Genomic DNA, 18,550 nt, shown 5'->3' with positions numbered 1-18,550 from the left:
GGGGGGGGGGGGGGGGAATAAATAAATAAATAAAATCATCGAGCAATCGCAATTTCCAAATAATTATTCTAAATTACATCTTCAATGTCGTGGTGCTAAAAGTAAAAAAAAAAGAAAGAAAGAAAAAAGTCACCGTGCTATTTTATTTTTAAATCAGGACAGAAGAACAAATAGTGACTAAAAGTCCCTTCTGTGCCATACAGGGAGAAAGCAATCGCAGAGTCCCTTGTCCTAGAACAGCTGGGTTGATCTCAGACCACAGACTGGGCCTTGTTTAGGCCCTTCTGTTTCCCTTCAGTACCCGCACCTCCCAACAGACAGCAGTTTCTGCACTTACACTCATTTCATTGTTGGTCCCAATGTAAATGTCTGTGCTCTGTGACGGACCTGTCGCTATCTGTGTTCCTCAGACACACACAGTCAGAGGAAACAGCAATTCAAGCAGCCCGTATTCCCTACGCAAACTGATCCAAGGGCTGCAGCTCAGTGGTCCGTGCCTGGCAGGCGTGCAGCGGCACCACCACCAGAGCCAGGGAGAAGGAGCACTGCAGGAACACTCTTTTTGTTTTGCCTCGATCCTGGGGCATGACTGCAGCCTAAGATCCCTGAGCAGAGCCATGTTGGCCCCGTGGAGCCCCGCAGCCCTTCCAGACGCAGCCTGCAGAACCACCAGGCCTCCTCAGCATCACTCACTCCTTGCTCCCCTCTGGAACAGACCCACTGGATTTGCAGCCTCCCTTTAATACTACAGCAAACCTTCGTGCATTCCAGCTCCCCCGCTGTGCCTCTCCACAAAGCTGCCTTGTCCCCTTTGCACTGAACGAGACAAAGAAGATGGTTAACAAGAACTTTTGCAGATACGTTTTATTTTTACTTTTAAGACCTTCGCAAGCCAACTCATCTGCTCTCACGGGCTTCTCGCTGATACGTCTCACTTTATTAGTGACTTTGGCCTTGAGCGTCTCAGCTGTTTGATCAATACTGCAGGAGGTCAGTGATATTTTCTCACTTTTAGTGGCTGGCTGCCTTTAACTTTGTCACCTGATGAACAGCACTACCCCTGGAACGCTTATCTCGTATCGATTTTCTCCGGGCTCCTGCTGCATTTCCAGCTGTCCCACCATTTCCCCCCCTGTCACCGCGTGCCCATTTAACGTTAACTTATCCCCTTTCTCCCAAGCTCCCTGTTCTTACAGAGGATTTTTTTCCCCCCACACGCACACCAGCAGATTGTCAAAAAAACCATTTCCTTTTTCCACCTGACTCGTTGTTATCCTCCAGCCAGTGGTTGTTTGCCATCCAGGCACCCACAGCTCTGCACTGGGATGGCCAAGGAGAGGAGTGAAGGTCACTATGAAAACCCCATGTACTCTGCCTCCCCGGGGGGCACACCTGCCCTTAGCTGAGCAGAAAAGAATCACAAGTGAAAGTTTACCTTCCTCAGCCACAGTGAAACCTTTCTGCCTGCCTCAGTAGCATGGAGAGCAAAACAACATGCGTTTCACGTGGGATGGACAACCCAACAGCCCTGCCAGCAGTTTGCAAGTGCAGCTCACAGAAACAATACAGACTTAAGCCAAGTCCAGAGGAGTTCTTGGGGAGCCCTGCAAAGCACAGGGTGTTCAGTCACACTGTACACACTCTGCTCTGAAGCAGCTGGAATATGGAAACGCCTCTCCGGCCACATTGCTGGCAGCAGGTTATAAAACTAATCTGGTGCTGCCCGAGCTTGTTCTGCGCTCAGCATCTGAGAATTAACACAGGCACAGAAACCACTGCCCGCTCCATCCTGCCTCATTTTCCAGAGCTTCAGGGTTCCTGCTGCACTGCCTCTAGCAGGTGGTAAGGGCAGAGCACCGCTCGCATCCTCACTGAGAACTGCTTAGAGATGGGGAACTTGAAAACATCTCCACTCACAAACGTACCTACATTTAAAATGAACTAAGAGAACAACAAAACAATTCATCTGGAGTAAAAAAGAATAAAAAAATTCTGTAGTATCCGTAACAGTATCAGTGGTTTTGCATTCCAACAGAAAAACACAAAGCAAGAAGATGTTTCCTTTGATATTTAACTTTTAAATTCTCAGCTGATCAGGAAAAACAGAACAGAACTGCCCACCCTCCCACCTCAATGTTTACACAGCTCTTCCTTCAGCCCCATTAGATCCATTGCAGCGGGGGGACCCCACTGATTTCACTCTGGACCAGATCAAGCAAGTTTCCACAGTGCAATCCTGTGACTGCTACAGACCCGTGATTTTTAGCCATTAAAAGTCATGAGCTCAGGGATGGTGAAAGGTGATTGCTTACCTTGTTCTATTTTCACTGCAGGCCAAGGGCTTGAATTTCCATATTTTTAGGCAAATAATATGGTGAATTTGATGGCAAACACCATATTAACAAGAACACTGAATCACAGAGTCACAGAATTGTAGAGGTTGGAAGGGACCTCTAAAGATCATCGAGACCAAAACGCTGTTGGAATACTGCTGTACTGTACAAAGGGAACTGAAACCAGTCCAAATACTGCAAAAGGAAGGTGCTGCACTGGGCAATGGCTGGGGCCAGATCCCCCCCTGCCTAGGAAAGCCAGAAGGGAGGGCACGCATGCAGGGCATCCAGCTGAGAATTCAGCAAAGGAGGCAGGAGGTCAGGGCCCAGGACAGCAAGCAGGAGTCACAGTGAACAATTTCTAGCATTGAAAGGTTTACTGAAGCTTCAGTTTCCCACTGGAATGAATGGGAAAGGAATCAGAGGCAAAAAACTCCCTGCCAGCAGGAAAATCAGAGTCCTAGGGAGTGGGAGAAGAGAAGAATGGCAAATGGTGAGAGGGCATCCCTCCTAACACGAGGATGTTTGGCAGGGCCTGCCCTCCCAGCTGGCTGATGCCACTCAGTCCCCAAGCAGTTTCGGATGGGTCTCTCCTGCTTCTTTATTGCTGGAGCGGGTCAGGACACCACAGGTTTCTAGGGCTGCTGGGCAGCTCGTCCCTCTCCTGCCTGTAAGAAGCTTTGAAACCCCCCAGGTCTTCAAGTGCCTCCCTCCCCACCATCCTACAGGCCACAGCAACACCACCCAATGCTCGGTTATCCTTCAAGCAGCTGTACCCACGTTCCCATCCCTCAGTGAGGCGTAGCCTTCTCCCCCCAGCATTAGCCTCTCAGATTTAATGTACGTGCGCCCTTTTATTCATCTAACAAGTTTATTTCTTTGTCAGGTGCAGCCTCATATCAGAGGGCCGTGTCTGAGATGGCTACACAGGGAATTTATGGCTAGAAAGGGTTTATTCTTACAACACCTACTCATTTATGCAGACTCCCTCCTGCTTGGCATCCCTGTGCGTAGCAGCAGCTCCCGGCAGCAGCGAGCCTGCATTGCCCTCCTGCGGCCAGCCGGCTCCGAGAGCCCGCTCATTAATCATAGCAGCGGGAGTGTAAAATTCAATTTTACCTCTCCATTCATTCTGAGATGAGTTGAAGGCCGGCCTTGTACATATAAACCACACTTTACTTCATCAGAGGCCTGGTAACAAATGGAGTGTCTTCTTCGGGGAGTTTAACCATCAAAAAACACCGCGCCATTTAATTCCGCGCGTGCCTAGGGTCAAAGCAGGAGCTCTTGGCATCAGCAAATGCTTCAGCCCTCAGCTGCGCAGTAAACTATGTTTTAGAGATTGTTCCTCAATACGAAATGATCAGTCCATTTATCTGCTCAAGCAGCCTGTCTCTTTGTTCGGTCTCCCAATATTTTTTCCGCTGACCTGATCTGGACAATAAACCAGAGTCATCTTAAGATATTCACCGTTCAATTTGTTACTTCAGTGCCCCTGAGCCCGGCTTGTCCCTGCTGCCAGCACCGCACACTGCCCAGCATTCACTGCCACAATCAAGTGTGTGTGCCAGAGTCCCCTGGCCCACGGGGGGAACCAGCACAGTGACATTGCCCATCATGCTCAGCTTATGGGGCCGGGATCCCCAGTTGCAGTAATTGCACAGCCCCAGCCCCTGCCACATCCCAAAGCCCCTGTGCAGTGCTCTTCTCTCTGCCTTCCTTCTCACACCGTGTACACAAGCAGCACTTGCTCAGGGGTTGTGGTCCCGCTGGTGCACGGGGCGCTGCTCACAGAGCTGCACTCACACTCCTTCCCCAATGCACGCTGGCTACCAGCTACAGAAGCTGACCTGTACCCAGAGGATGCAGTGTGTCCCTGTTTTTACCTTTGAGCCCCTCCAGGGGTGGTGAGTTTTACCACCTGCTACTGAAGAAACAGAAGCTTCACTGCAGGCTCCTAAGTGAACGCATCAGGCATGGAGCCATCACCCAGAGCAGGGATTTGTGCCCATCCGTCCAACCCTACAGACACAAGGAGGAGTTTTCCAGCAGAGCGTGGTGCTCAGGTACCACAGGCTAAATCCAGCAAGTCTCCCACGTCCTTACAGATCTCTGTCCACCTACTATCAAAGGTCAATTACATGGCGTGACCATGATCATCTGCCTCAGAAGGACTTTATAAACTGTGTGCACAACTGTATCTCTGCTGGACATCAGCATGCCACTGGCGCCTGGATTTCCAATTTTGGACCTGGTTCATGTATGTCTACATCACCTTACTGGGAGGATTTCTGAAACTCAGTTCCAGAAGTTGTCACGGTGCCCCGAAAGCTGAGCTCCCAGCCAGATTACCACCACAAACTCACTTCTCCTTGGCTGTCATGGGTGGGTTCCCTCTAAGTGGGCTGAATGTCATGAGCCTTATCCTTAGGCATCAGCGGTCCCAGCACAGAAGATCAGACACCTACACGAGGCTGCGGTGTCCACTGCAGGAGCCAGACGTGCACAAGCCAGACCTCGCAGATCCCTGACTCACCCCCAGAGCCCTTTCATGCATGTAGCTGTAAATAACTAATGCAAGTTTACACTACAGCGATGGAGGGATTTAATCTTCAGAAACGTAAAAAGTGCATCCAAACCACAGGACCATACTTGCTGTTCAGACAAGAAGTTTCCTAGGGAAGCTGCTCCTCATAATCATTAGTTTTGATTCACTTGCCCTTTTTCATTACACATTTGCCACTGCGTTGCCCCACTTTGGAGTCTCGTATTGTGTATTTGGCACCATGCAAGCACCAAGATGTTAACAGCTCCTGCTCTCGGCAGGCTGCTTTCTCAATGCTTCCCACCTCGATTGCATCACACCAAATGCTTCAGCCCAAGCAACACGGGTGCAGCAAAGCAAACAAGTCGTGCCCGAGGCCTCACACATGGGTGGCACTTTCATTGTGTTATAAAGGCCCAGGGGGCTGGAGTGCTGTAAGCATGCACGTGTGTGCACAGCACAGCCCACGGAGAGGAAGCCTGGCTGGCTGCATAGTTGCAGAGGGGACCGTAATCGGAATTAGTCCATGAAGCCCAGCCTGCTCGTGCAAAAAAGTACAGATTGTCTGCATGCATGGGAACCAATGGCCTCCACCAAGATGAATTCTGGCAGTGTGACGATCCACGCTGGCCCAACAAGAGCTGATCAGCCCAGAAGATCAGCCACATGTAACTGCTTGGATAGCTGCAGCACGTGGGATCACAGCTGTTGTACGTTTCACAGTGAACCCTCCATCCCCCAGGACCTGTATTAGATGTGAATGTTTTTTTTCCTTTCTTTTTTTCCTCCCAGAAAACTTTTCATTTGAAAAGTTTGGGCCCTTTTTTTCCCCCCTCCTTTTTGGAAGGTTCTAAAGCTTTTTTTTTTTTTTTTTTTGAATTTAAGCCTACCTCTTTCTGCCATGAAAAAAACATAAGGAAGAAACATACATGGCAAGCTGCTTTCTCCCACCTGGCTGCAATGGGAAAGGGAGAGATGGAAGCCTTGCTTTCTCTACTGCTTTTCCTGCAGGGACCACAAAGGAGGAATTAGATGGTGACAAGTGGCATCAATAAATGCAACCATCTAAAACAGAAATTGAAGTGAAAGAAAAAGTGCTACTCAAACCAAGCATAGCACACGGAGATCATTCAGCGCTGAGAAGTATCAGCTGTCAGCAATCTGCTAATTCCTATTTCAGAAGGGAGACTTTTTTCTCAAAATGTTTCAACCAGCCTCGGAGAGAAAACACACAGCGTGCAAACCCTCTTGCCAAAAGCATTTCTGCATTCCAGGAGGCATCACATTAGTGGGTGTCAGTGTATCTGACAGACATTGCAGTCTGGTACTGCTGCAGGAGATACAATTTCACCAATGTTTACACTTCAGTAAAACAAAATACAAGTGGATTTACCAAGTGAGAGGCAAAGCCAGTGCCAAAACTCAGATGTTCTAGCTCTGTTTCCAATCTAAGATTCTGGAAAAAAGAAACAACGATGAGGGAGGAGAGCAATAAAAGGCATTTATCCTCTAACTTTTGCAAAAATTGAGAGAACAGCCCATTGCAAAGCTGCCTGCAGTACTGCTGGACTCCATGGAGGAATTTCTCCCTTGACACTCACTCTTGGGAAGCCCAGCAGCAGTTGCTTGTGCAACTTGATTCACAGCTGCCCCTGTGAGCTCCACAGAGTGCCACTAGCATGACTTTGTGCTGAGCAAAGCTCTGGGAGCTCAGCTCAACTCTTCCTCCCCTGCCACTGAAGCAGGAATTGTGGTCAAGTCCCAAGTACCCATCTTGCCAGAAATTATTGCTCATTTAGGTACAAGGGCTTCTGAGAAGCTTCCTAAAGGAAGCTTCACTCAAACGGCTACGGACTGAGTGGCTGATTTGCTTATACTGGAATAAAGAAACTACACTAATAGACACCAGTTCCAAGCTGCCTTCAATGGAGTTACTCAAAAGTGATAAACCAGTTCAGCAAATGACACCAGAATGACAGGATGCCAACAGTTACCCATGCACATTCCCATATGGAAAAATGACAGCCAGTTTTCCTTGGTAAAGAAGTTGGAACGTAAGGAATGAAACCGGCAGCTACACGTCAGGGTGGAATCACCCTTCAAATCCAAAGACAGTGCACTGCCCAGATGGTTTCCACCTGCAGCAGGGCAAGGTGGATTATCACGTCTGTGTTTGTGTCAGCAGCTGTCCGACCTGCAAACAAGCAGCACTGCCCTTAGCCCCAAGACTGCGGGTCAGTGATTCTTTCATGAGATACAAACACGGCACAAAGGGGACAAGCACGGCGATGCTGCTCAGCTAATCCCTAATCAGCTGCTGGAGGTTCAGTTTCCCACCAAACGAGCCAGCAGCTCCGTAACCAGCAACAGTCAGAGGAGCAAACAGGCAAGGCACTGCTGTGAGTCACTACATGCACCGAGGATGAAGTTCTGCACTTATCTGCACCTTCCCTGCAGATCTCTCTGCCGCTCTGCTCTTTTCCCTCTCTCCTTCCCCATGACTGAGGCTCCTGAAAGACTCAGAGAAGCTGGCCCAGCCCGCACTTGCAGTCAAAAATACTCCAGAACACAGCTGCAATTACTGAAAAAAATCAAACATGTTACAGCCCTGTCTTCCCTCGTGCTCACTCCCCGTATCAGCATCCCTGCCCTATTTCTCTATTTGCTGGAATAGGAAACAATTCACCGTTTGCACTTGCCCACGAGCTAGAAAATCACCAGATCTTGAGTGAGTCACATGGATCTCTCACTCTGATAAGCCACTTTTTCAGTCTAAAGGCACACACAGACTGACTTACCACCATTTTCCCATGCTTATCTGCAGTATGCTTATTGCAACACACACATAAAATTAATCCATCCTAAAAAATAAGTTTTGTATCTTTAAGTTTAGGCAATAGCGCTCTGTGCATGTGTCAATAATAGGCAATTATTCCACTGTATATGCTAACACTAGTATTCCACTACACGGATATTTTTATCATAAGGCACTGGGAAGTGCACATCCCTAAACATTGGATTTAGTCCTTTCAATTGAATTGCTTCATGACTGGTTTCTTTCTTGAGATTGAACAGGCAGAGCTGTGACTGTTTTCCTACCCATTTAACAGAATTATTTTTGATCTATAAGAAATATATTCCAATTAACATTGTTGTAGTTGAATTTTTATTCAAATTCAGCAACATCTCTTTCTGCTACTGACAATACCAAAGTAATGAGCAGAAACACTGACTGCACTTTCCACTGGGCTTCCAGAGTACGGCTTTTTTGCCATGGCAATTTGAGTCTCGTGGATTGTAGGCTTAGATTTTAAAATCCTTACCTCCTCCGCAGTGGTGGCACGGCTTTTTCCAAACAGCATTTTAATTCCAGCATTTTAACGTCGTTCCCTAAAGGCCAGATTTGAAATCTTTAAATTGTTACACAAATTTCTTTTCATTCATCTCCAAGTGCCCAGCCTCCCCCGCAATAACACACTGACTGTTCCTCCAGCAGAGAGCCAACAACAAGGCAGTCACCCATCTCCTCCATCAAAGCTATTTACAGCACAGAGCTACACACAGGTCTAGCAGAGAGCTGCAGGCCACAGTTGTACAAAGCAAAGAGATTTTTGGTCCTTTCAAGTTCTGGGTCTCTGCCTTCAAGAGCCTTCAAAGGGTCCACATTTCTGATGCAAGCAGTGCTTGCTCTCTAAAGGTACCTTATACAGGTACTAAAACCACTTATTCTTAGCCTGCACCTCATGCATAAGTTCTGTGTGTTCTACTTGTGTGTGCAGCTCTGGCAATACCCCTCTGTGAAGACAACCTCTCCATTTGTGTTTTTCTTTACAAAGGCCTACTGCACCCCTTCTTACACCAGTACAACTGCTCGCAGCGTGGTACGGAGCCCTTACATCCCTGGCTATTCAGCTTGGCAAGAGTAATAACCACTGCAAGAAAAAGAATGTGCAGCTTTACAGCCAGGCAGAAATACACCTGGGGAAGAGAACCGTCCAGAATCAGCCAAAATTCACAAAGGAATGAAGTGACAGTGGCCATCCACCGCGTGCCCATCACCATTCAGAGCAGCACCGCTATGCTGGGGATTCACCTCTAGTCTTGCTGAAGTGAAGTGCTCTCAAGCTTCCTTGATTCAATGCCTTTATTTCTCTTAAGAATATTTCCAGAGGACAGAGAGACACGGACATTTTAAAAGTCTCCATATTCGGTTCTTTCTCTGATCCTTTAAGAGAAAAAAAACCCAAAAAACTGTAAATTGAATCTTTTTAGTAAGTGCCAGCAGTGCTCTCAGCTCTGGCTAGGAGACAGCCCCTGCCCCAAAGAGCTTCCATTCTAAAAGAGAGGAATACAAAGGTGAGGCTCACAGTGAAAATGACAAAGGTGGTGATACGGTGTGTCACGCTACTGGTGCCATCCACTGGGACCAGTGCATCTTTCTGTGCTGGCCATCACGGAGACACTGCACACTGCACACGAAGGAAGGTGCTCTTCCACAGTGTTTGGAAAGGAGAACGTCAAGAAACTTCCAGGAAAGTTTCCAAGGCAGTCCTGTGATGAAGGAGGCATTTACTTTACATAGGAATTCTTGCCTATTTACATACTTCATTCTGTGTTGTGTGCTGTTTGTTTTTTTTTTAATTAAAAAAGAAAATTATGGCTAATGCGTCAAAAACATTCATCAAATCAACTGCTTTACAAAAATAAAGTTTTTAGACATGTTTCTAAAATAAATATTGATAGAAAAAAATAAATACATGTATTCACGCTATCTTGTTAAAACACACTGAAATACAGTTCTCTTCTGAAAAGTAGCCATGGAATCCTGGTTAAAGCAGCAAATGTTCAGAGCGTTCTTCTCTTACAGTAACACAGGCAGTCCCAAGCAGCAAAGGACAAATTCTTAATTAAAAAGAAATACATAGGACTGTGATTCTTACTAGGAAAGAATAGAACATTTTCATCTCTGCGGAATGAGAGGCCAAAACCAGTGCCCTCTGGTTTCCAAGCAGTGAGAGGCTAACGGTTTTTCTTCTTGGGGGAGAGAGGAGAAAAAAAAGAGTGAAGTCCCATCTGAGAATTTGCAAACCTGTTTGTGAACATGTGTATGGTCCCTTGATTGAGGAAAAAAATGAATCATTCTTAAAAAGATCGAGCTACTCTCCCTCCCCTTCCCCAGACAAGGATTCCCATGTATGCTTGTATGGAATTGAGACATCATACATACTATGTTACTTACTGAAGGACGGGGAGCAAGAGGCAGCTCGGCATCAGGCAAGAGACTTTTACTGCTTGGGAGCACAAGCTGCACCAGTTCGGTATGGTCCAACACGAAATCAATGTTTCCATGGCAGTCCCTTGCATTTCAAGGGCTAGCTGCTTGCCCTGAGCTACCTGCTGTCAGGAGTCAGTCTCAGTTGGCCGGTAGTAGTCACAGTGCTCTAGGTAACAAGAGGCAGGGTACCCTATTCCCCACTCTCATAAGGCAGCCACATCACTCCAGGAAATCCATTTCCCTCTTGAAGGTTTTTTTTTTTTTTTCCTTTTTTTCCTTTTTTTGTGGTCCTGCATGTCCTCTTTTCTATTTTTTGTCTATCTATTTAATCTAGGCATGTTGCTCCTGTTAACAACAGTGGTCAATTAGGCAAAGAATAAAATGTCCACAATGCAAGCTCTACATAGGTGTATAGTGTACTGGTCATGCACAAATCCCTACAGATCCTGGCAGGCATTTAAACATTTAAGTTGATGTAAGATCAAGTTGGCAATGAACTGACTGCTGGATGGACTGTAGCCAGCTTCAAATCGCTGGTAGATTCTGCATCTGACATCACAAGACTGAAGTCACATCAAATCAGTGGTCATCGACTTTAGCCCGTTTTGCTTTCAAGGAGAGATGCTGCAAGAAAAGAGAAAGAAAACACTTAGCATATGCACCACAATTATACAGAAGTTCAACTAGTGCACTTCCACTCATTAATCACAAATTAAAATAAATGCAAATATGGAAGACCACCCTTCCCAAGCCTTTGCTTATTCCTGACATAGCTAAAATAAATCCATGAAATCAAAAAACCTCACCGCATCCAAAAGAAACATTTTGGCATGGTGTAAAACATCTTCAAGTACTTCTCTATTAAGTGCTAGCACATGAACAACTCTGCACTTGAAGCAACTTGTCACCATGTAAAAATGCACTGAAGGGCATGTATGTTCCCAGCAATGCATCTGCACAGACACCAGGAACACATGCACGAAGAACAAGATTTGAACAGATGGATCAACACTACAGCTGTAGTTTCACTGGACCGTGGAACCTATACGCTCTGAAAGAAAAAGGCATACAGAGACATGGAATGGAAACATGAGAATCATCCTCTTAAACCACTGCAGAAGTTGGAATAAGACAGGATTGCCTAAAAATATAATCCAATTGTAGAAAAAAGTCTTGACAGAGAATCCTATTCAGGTTCAATTTATTATTAATTTTTTTTAAACCTGATACGGGAATTCAGATGATCCTATTTCAGGGATATGTTAGCAAAAGGACATGTCCTTCAGAAGAAAAAGGGTCTGAATTACAGTAATTTAGCATACGTTTGTGTCTTACAGTTAGCTGTTTTATTCAAAATTTATAATTTGAAGTAATCTTTCTGATTTTCAAACATTTTTATAAATACACCTAAGCCTCCTGACTGATGAGGACAACTGACTAAACTGACGGAGGTCATTAAATAATACAACTCCTTAAATAACTTTCATCTACTTTAGGATGAAAGTAATGCTTCTGTCATGTTGCAAACTGAGTTCATCTTTATCAAATCGAAAAAGGGCAGCAAGTATGAGAATAAGGTTCTGATGTGACTTTATAGAATATCTACAACAGATATAGTGCTGCCTCGCAAAAATCCAAGGCAACTCTTCTTTACTTCCAAACAGCAATTCCAGTTCTGCCTGAATGAGTCACTGAACCACATGTCCCAGCACCACCTATTTAAAGGAAAACCCCACACCGCGTTGTAGCCCACGGAGAGGTTATATGATAATGAGACGTTGTGTTACGTATGGGATGTTACAACATGTAAATATGTGAGTCAAAAGGATGAATTATTCCAGGAGCAGAGTTGATACAACAGGAACGCTGCCTCATCATTTACCACCATGCTTGCAGAATATGCTTAACTGCAGCTAAAGGCTCAAGGGTCTACCCTGCATGGTCATTGCTACCTTTGTCAAACACACCGTAGAGTAAAAGGCAGAAAATATTCAACTACTTTGTAAATGTATTTATAGCTGGCAAATGTCTGGGTAACTGAGATGAATTAGCAAAGCTCAACATTTATTAAACAAACAAAAAAAAAACCCTCCCAAGTCAATTACGTGAACACCAATGTCCTTGCATACCGTAGCCACATAGATACATTCTAAGATGCTCCACACAGTGCAGTGTTTTTCTTTTCCCAAAAACCCCAGGAAGTGAAAAAGCAAGCAAATATGAGATTCTTAAGAAGTCAAATAGCATAGCAGATCAAAAAATAAATCAGAAACAGTATTTTCTGCAATATGGCTGCTTGTATGCAAATAAATCTCTTGTTTTGCATCAGTCTGCTATGCAAGTGCACTTTTTCCCCTCAGCATTTTGGAAATAGTCCACTAATTCATAACATAAAGCTCAATAATTATTAATATCTCATGGGAAACTCACAAGCAAGATCAATTTGGTAATCTTGTCTGTACAGTATTTACTTACAATGCAGCATCAGCAGCTTCAGCATGACTAATATTTAGGTAATATTTAATGCCAATCCAGATCTCTCAATTATCAGTGAGAATAAGGCTAAACTGATGAGTTTGCGTGGGACAGAGTTGATAAAGAATAGTAGAAAAAAAATGGCAACTGTTAAATGATGAAGTGAAGAGCAGAATCACAGGATGGCTGAGGTTGGAAGGGAGCTCTGGAGGCCATCCAGCCCAATCCCTGCTCAAGCAGTGACACCCAGAGCAGGGTGCCCAGGACCATGTCCAGGCAGTTTCTGAAGATCTCCAAGAAGGACACTCCAAGTGAGCAACCTCTGCCAGTGCTCCATCACCTGCACAGCAAAGAAGTGCTTCCTGATGTTCAGATGTGATCCAGTTTGTGCCCATTGCCTCTTGTGCACTGGGCACAACCGAAAAGAGCCTGACTCAATCTTCCTTGCATCCTCCCTTCAGGTATTTATAGATTTCTCTTTCTTCTTCCCCTACGTATGTATACCACACAACAGAACTCACAGTAAAGGCTGTACAAGCTGCAGCTGTCCCAGGCCATTTCACATTTTTAACAGATCAGAGGTGACTTTTTGCAGTAAACAGTCAAAAACAAGGGGCTCAGGATTTGCACAAACATTTGCAAAGGATACAAAGACTCTTGTAAATGATTGTGCAAAGTACGACCACTGTCAGTCACAGAGATACTTGCAGAAAAACACCAAGCACCTATATTAGGGTGTAGAATAGGTCAAGATTTCATCTTTTGGAGGGATATGTTTTGTAACTTCGATCATGTCTCTTGGTTGGATTACAGGGCAAAAAGCTTTCATGCATCAATTTACATTTACATTTTACATTTCTTTACATTAAAACCACTAAAATGAAAAAAAAAACCTAAATAATTTTTCTTCTATTAAATAGACAAAAAAAATAACAATAAGAAAATCACTTAAAAGTTCAGATACAAAGCTGTTAGTACAGCACTGGTACCGTTTGGGCTTTATGCCGATTCCGTACCGTTCCTTGCTGGTAAAAATGAGGTGCCAGTTCCAAGAGCCATGCAGATTCAATGGCAGTCACATCCCTCATGTAGTACTTGGCGGTCTGTATGACTTCATTGTAGACTACCCTAGGAGAAAGAAAAGAAAAGCATGTTTGTACTAGAAGGAAATGAGGGGGAGAGGTGATTAACAGCATGCTTAGAGACACATACAAGCTGACAGATTCACAGCACGATAAGAAAGTCTGCAGATTGTGTAATATCTCTTACCTCTTTTTTCAGGTTGTTCAGAGTACTCTAATTTAAGACAACTTTTAGACCACCATTACAAACAACTTCACACACTACTAGGACAGACCAGTACAAGGTATAAAAAGAGATCATGGGACTAAAGGGATTCATAGCAAATACTTTGGAAGGGAATGCTAGTTATTCTGTGCTGTCATGAGGGAGGATGTCAAAGACACCAAGACCCTGGGTCCATAACGAGCTGGGCCCAAGTCACAACGTGAACATCCCTCATGCAGACAAGAGAGAGAAAGATTAGAGGAAGAAATCAGCTTTAATTGCTGCCAGGACATACTCTGGAAGAGATTTAGAAGCAGCCAGCTATATGGACTCAAACACCCACGCCCACATAAACAGAAAGGACAACCTATTTGTGAAGACACCCTTCCATAGGGAAAGTCATTTCTACCAAGGGAGTGCAAACCCACGCTCTGAACAGTTAGTCACCAAAGCCATAAGTCATTATCGGCCTCCTATACACACAGTGAAGCTGCCACAAGGTTTGTGGTTTCTCCTTAATCGGTGTTTTGCTCTGAAAGCAAAGGAGTACGAACTTTTCATCTCTGCCAAATGGAGCAATACAGCTAAAGAGAAAGCTAAGAATAAGAACACATTTTATACACATCTGAAACAGATGGAGAATTGAAGCCCTCCATAGGGGAGGTGCTCCTGAGCAGCTGAAATTAGGGTTGTGAGGTAAGGTAACCCAGTCTTATAGGATTCCATGAGTGAGAAGGTGTTCAGGCTGGCAGTGGCAATCCTATGTGGCCTTGGGAGACAGCTCCAAGTAATGCTGCTGCCGTCAATGCCAAACAGGCAGTGAAGCACACAAGCCATAAGGTTTTACCAGTTAAGGCTTCCAGGTGTTGAGGATTCTGACTTTCTGTATGTGTGGAAGTGACGGAGGCGAGGACAGAGATTCCACTCTGATTCCATTTCGAAGCTGAGCCCCACAGTACTTGAGTCCTCTGCCAGGAGCACGCAGGAGGTACATGCAGGAACAAGAATTCCTCCAATACTTTCCTAACAGATTATTTTCTTCTCAATTTATTCTTCGTACTGCCTGTCACTCTCCCATAACCCCCAAACTTCTTTTGGGATGTCATCTACTGCAAGCTAGACAGTTTCTGCAAAGTGTTCCTTTTACTATTTCAAACAATTTGTATCTTACTTTTAGCAGTAATGACAGGTGCTTAAAAAATGGCAAAACACAAGCAAGTCAGGCTTGTTTTAAAATACTTCAGCTGCTCAATGCAGCCCTGAAAAATTGCTACAGCTCACACCAAGTGAGCTGGCTTCATTTCTATTTTATAAGCCAATGCAATTGATGGCTAAGTTCCAATCGGTTACACTCCTGCAAGCCTGGCACACAAGAAGTAGGAGCTCAAATCTCAGCTACAGGCAAAGGACAAGAGTCCAAATACTCCAGGTTGACCGTGCTGACCGAGTAGCTAGAGACATTTGCAGCTGTTATTTAAGCATTTCTGACACTTAAATGGAACCGTAACGTCCCAGCTAATATGAAAGTACAACCATTTCTGTCATCAGTCTTTTGGACAACCATATCTTCTCTCAAACATTTTGAATCATGAACTGTATGCATACGCCCTCTCCTAGGAAGCCATATGCAAGTACTGCAGCACCTTCTGGAAATTACATTTATTTATTAGAGCTAATAAAAACAATTTAATCCTAGCTCTATCTATGTACAGAGACTGCTCACAGACCAAGTTGCAGTGCAAGATATGGCACCTATTAAAAAGGGCCACTTTACCCTACAACCTCTGCAGGCTTTCTGATAGTTAGACATCACTCTCTTGCTTTGATTTACTCGCATACTGCCCACAAAGAGTTGCAAAGGAAATACTACCTGAATTCTCTTTTTGGGAACCATGACTTTCTACATTTATTTCTCCACTGATAAAGAAAAGACAATCATAAAAATGTCTGGATGCCAGGAATGCCTTGTAAAGATCACAAAGCAAGCACAAGTTGCTTTAACTTACCAGCGTGGAGGTTTCTCTGCATACAGTACTGAAGTAGGGTGGATATGAAGTTCATGGTCATCTCGGATAGTCCTTAAAAGAAAGATTTATTATTTAGAATTCGGTTCCCTTATAGGCAACAGTGGCAGAAAGCAATAGTGAAAGAACTGGAGCAAATTAAAAAGATTTATATTTAATGAAGAAGCTTTCAGTTGAAACCAAGCTTAAATGCTGGCCAGAGAAACAACTGATAATTTAATGATCTACATTAAATGAAGAAGCAGGGTTTCAGAGTTTTATTCAGCGCAATGGAAGGGCTACAATACATGGTGCTTGCTTGCATTAATACAAATTAATTACTGTTAGTAACAGATTCCCGTTTAACTCATTATTTACATTTGACAAAGAGAAACATCAATGCAGTTTGAACACACAAACCTTCAAAGATGCAGTAAATCAATTGGCATGTGCTTCTTACTGCAAGTGTCCAGAAGAACACCCATTTGTTGATTGTGCTTAGATTTACCCAGTCAAACAAGATTTTCAGCTGAGCAAGAGTTGTAATGAAGCTACATATATTTTACCTGTAAGCTCCAGTAGAGTGGAATTTAGCTGCGTTAGCAAAGAATCCAGAAACTATGCATCTGAGAACGGGATCTGGATCGCCTGAAGAAAAGAATTTTTTTTGTAAAATTAGCCAATGGAAAGGTAAAAATCCCTTAAGCATCACTTAATCATCTCAAACAACTTTTCACTCTGCGTCAAGCTCTGACAGCAGATAAAGCTGGAAGGCAGATAAGCCCTGCAATCTCTTGTAAAAAAACTATAGTTGCCACTGATGTCTCCAAGAAGATAGTTTCAAAGTTCTTAGAGCAACCCTGTGGGACAGCTAAGCATTAAGAGAGCACTGAGGTTTTTCAGAGCAATTAGAGACAAGTGCTGAAAACCAGTCTTGGCATTCATATCCACACAGCACAGCTGCCAATCGGATCCCAACCTCTACACAGTAGAAAACTATTCTTTTGAGAAGCCAGAAGAAACAGGGTGACCTTTTTATAACTTCCTTGTAAATTTGTCCTTGAAATCTAAGACCAGTGGTGATAATCTCTTGCTGGAAAACTTAATTAATGAAGGCTGGGCTACATGTTAATTGTAAAAATAGACTAACTTGCTCTTTCACAGTCATTTTTAGGAAAAAAATACACAGCCTTAATTAATGTTATTTTTGGCCGTGAAGAAAATACTTCAAAGGTTACAAGAAAAGCAATAAGCACAATGACAGTCTAGAGACTACCCTCAAACATATTGGACAACAGATTTAAAAGAACATGAAGGAAGGAAAACGCAAACTTTCACCTTCACTGGACTTCTTTGGCACTTTAAAGCGTACAAGAAGCTTTTTCAGCTGCTCTCTTACAACGGAAGCTCTAACAAGTCCTTTGTAGTTCAGAAAGTGTTCCTGACACCACTGAGAACTTTTGCTGTGCTGCAGAGTAAGGAGAAAGAAATTACAATGAAAAACCACCAGTAAAACAATGAGCAATCTCTTTTGGATCACAGACTTTTTACGTTTTCTTTTGTCTTCTACAATGCTATTTATTGTTCTTTTTGCTGAAAATCATCTTCTTACATGGCAACTAAGAAGTGTAAGTAGCAACAGTGGTTACAGAGCATGTTTCAAGCAACTTCTAAATGGCAGAAAAAATCTTGAGGGGGTGGTTTCTCTTCTCCATTTCTTTTTTTTACATAGCAGAAGACAAAAGCATCAGCCATTCCATTTCCATACACAAATGCATCGTATCAAAAATTAGTCTGTTTTTAATCTCAAAATGTAAGCAAAATTTTCTTTATGCTGTTTTCATTGGTCTCCTCTTCTCATCCAGAAGCCAGCACTTACTCCGAGAATCTCTGCATTCAGCTGCTTCTAAGAGACCTATGCAGATTCAAAATCTGAAGGGCAAAGTTTCATTTAGTGCCAGTCTGATTTGGGAATGGGAAGAGGAAAGTTTTCTTTTTAAATACTAGAATGGTTATACTGGTTCAACTCAAGACTTTTGCAAATACGCTGTTACATAAGTGCTTCATATCAGCAAAATATATTCAATGAGGCAATATTTAAAAAAAAAGACTGCTAACTTGGATGTAGTTTATCAACAGTAAAACTCAAATATATCTATAAAAAGGATACGGGAATGCAAATTTCAATCGGAATTTTGATTTTTACTGTTTTTACTAGACCCTTTCGGAAATCCCAGTCTCTCTGAAAATACAGTTATCTACAGGTAAGAACTCTGTCCCATATCTAAACCACAGAACTCTTTCTGTTTCCTGATCAAAGGAACTACAGAAGCTCTGTGGCAAAATACGACCAGAGTATCTTCTAATGCCAAGTCTATTAAGTGATAATTCTGCAAGTTCTCAGCTTTGAGGATGCTGTATCTAGAACTTCCAGAATCAGAATAAGGGACACCCAAGTTCTTCACATTCCTGCAGATCCACATATACTTGCATACACTTACTTTGACAAAGGCTTCATAAACATTAAGCATAGTGAGATGATCGCCTTCTTCCACAGCAAACTTTCTGTGTTGCCTGGCCTGGAGGAGGATAAATGCATTTTAAAAACAGTCACGTTTAATGACCTCAGTTC

The 18,550-nt window shown here is 43.7% G+C and overlaps 1 protein-coding gene across 3 annotated transcripts in view; it reads right to left on the bottom strand.

Annotated features, from left to right (window-relative positions):
- DHX35 (DEAH-box helicase 35) overlaps window positions 1–18,550 on the bottom strand; it is a 68,301-nt gene that overhangs the window by 28,481 nt on the left and 21,270 nt on the right. Inside the window, exons 17-24 of one of the 3 annotated variants that reach the window (XR_002444322.1) lie at window positions 18,420–18,497; window positions 17,257–17,386; window positions 16,485–16,566; window positions 15,922–15,993; window positions 13,618–13,756; window positions 9,246–10,777; window positions 8,972–9,103; window positions 8,202–8,268 (exon numbers count right to left, since the gene is read on the bottom strand). Coding sequence is in view for 2 of the 3 variants with exons in the window: in XM_021417077.1 (XP_021272752.1) it covers window positions 10,733–10,777; window positions 13,618–13,756; window positions 15,922–15,993; window positions 16,485–16,566; window positions 17,257–17,386; window positions 18,420–18,497 (546 nt within the window). In the remaining variant the exon portion in view is untranslated. Of the gene's footprint in view, window positions 1–8,201; window positions 8,269–8,971; window positions 9,104–9,130; window positions 10,778–13,617; window positions 13,757–15,921; window positions 15,994–16,484; window positions 16,567–17,256; window positions 17,387–18,419; window positions 18,498–18,550 lie in introns of those variants that run through there. The other 2 variants (XM_021417077.1, XM_021417078.1) reach the window with 2 other exon arrangements.

The sequence above is a fragment of the Numida meleagris genome, chromosome 19, assembly GCF_002078875.1.
Source record: "Numida meleagris isolate 19003 breed g44 Domestic line chromosome 19, NumMel1.0, whole genome shotgun sequence".
In the NCBI taxonomy this organism is placed as follows: domain Eukaryota; kingdom Metazoa; phylum Chordata; class Aves; order Galliformes; family Numididae; genus Numida; species Numida meleagris.
The sequence above is the reverse complement of the archived record's forward strand: the minus strand, read 5'-3'. Positions and strand labels throughout refer to the sequence as shown.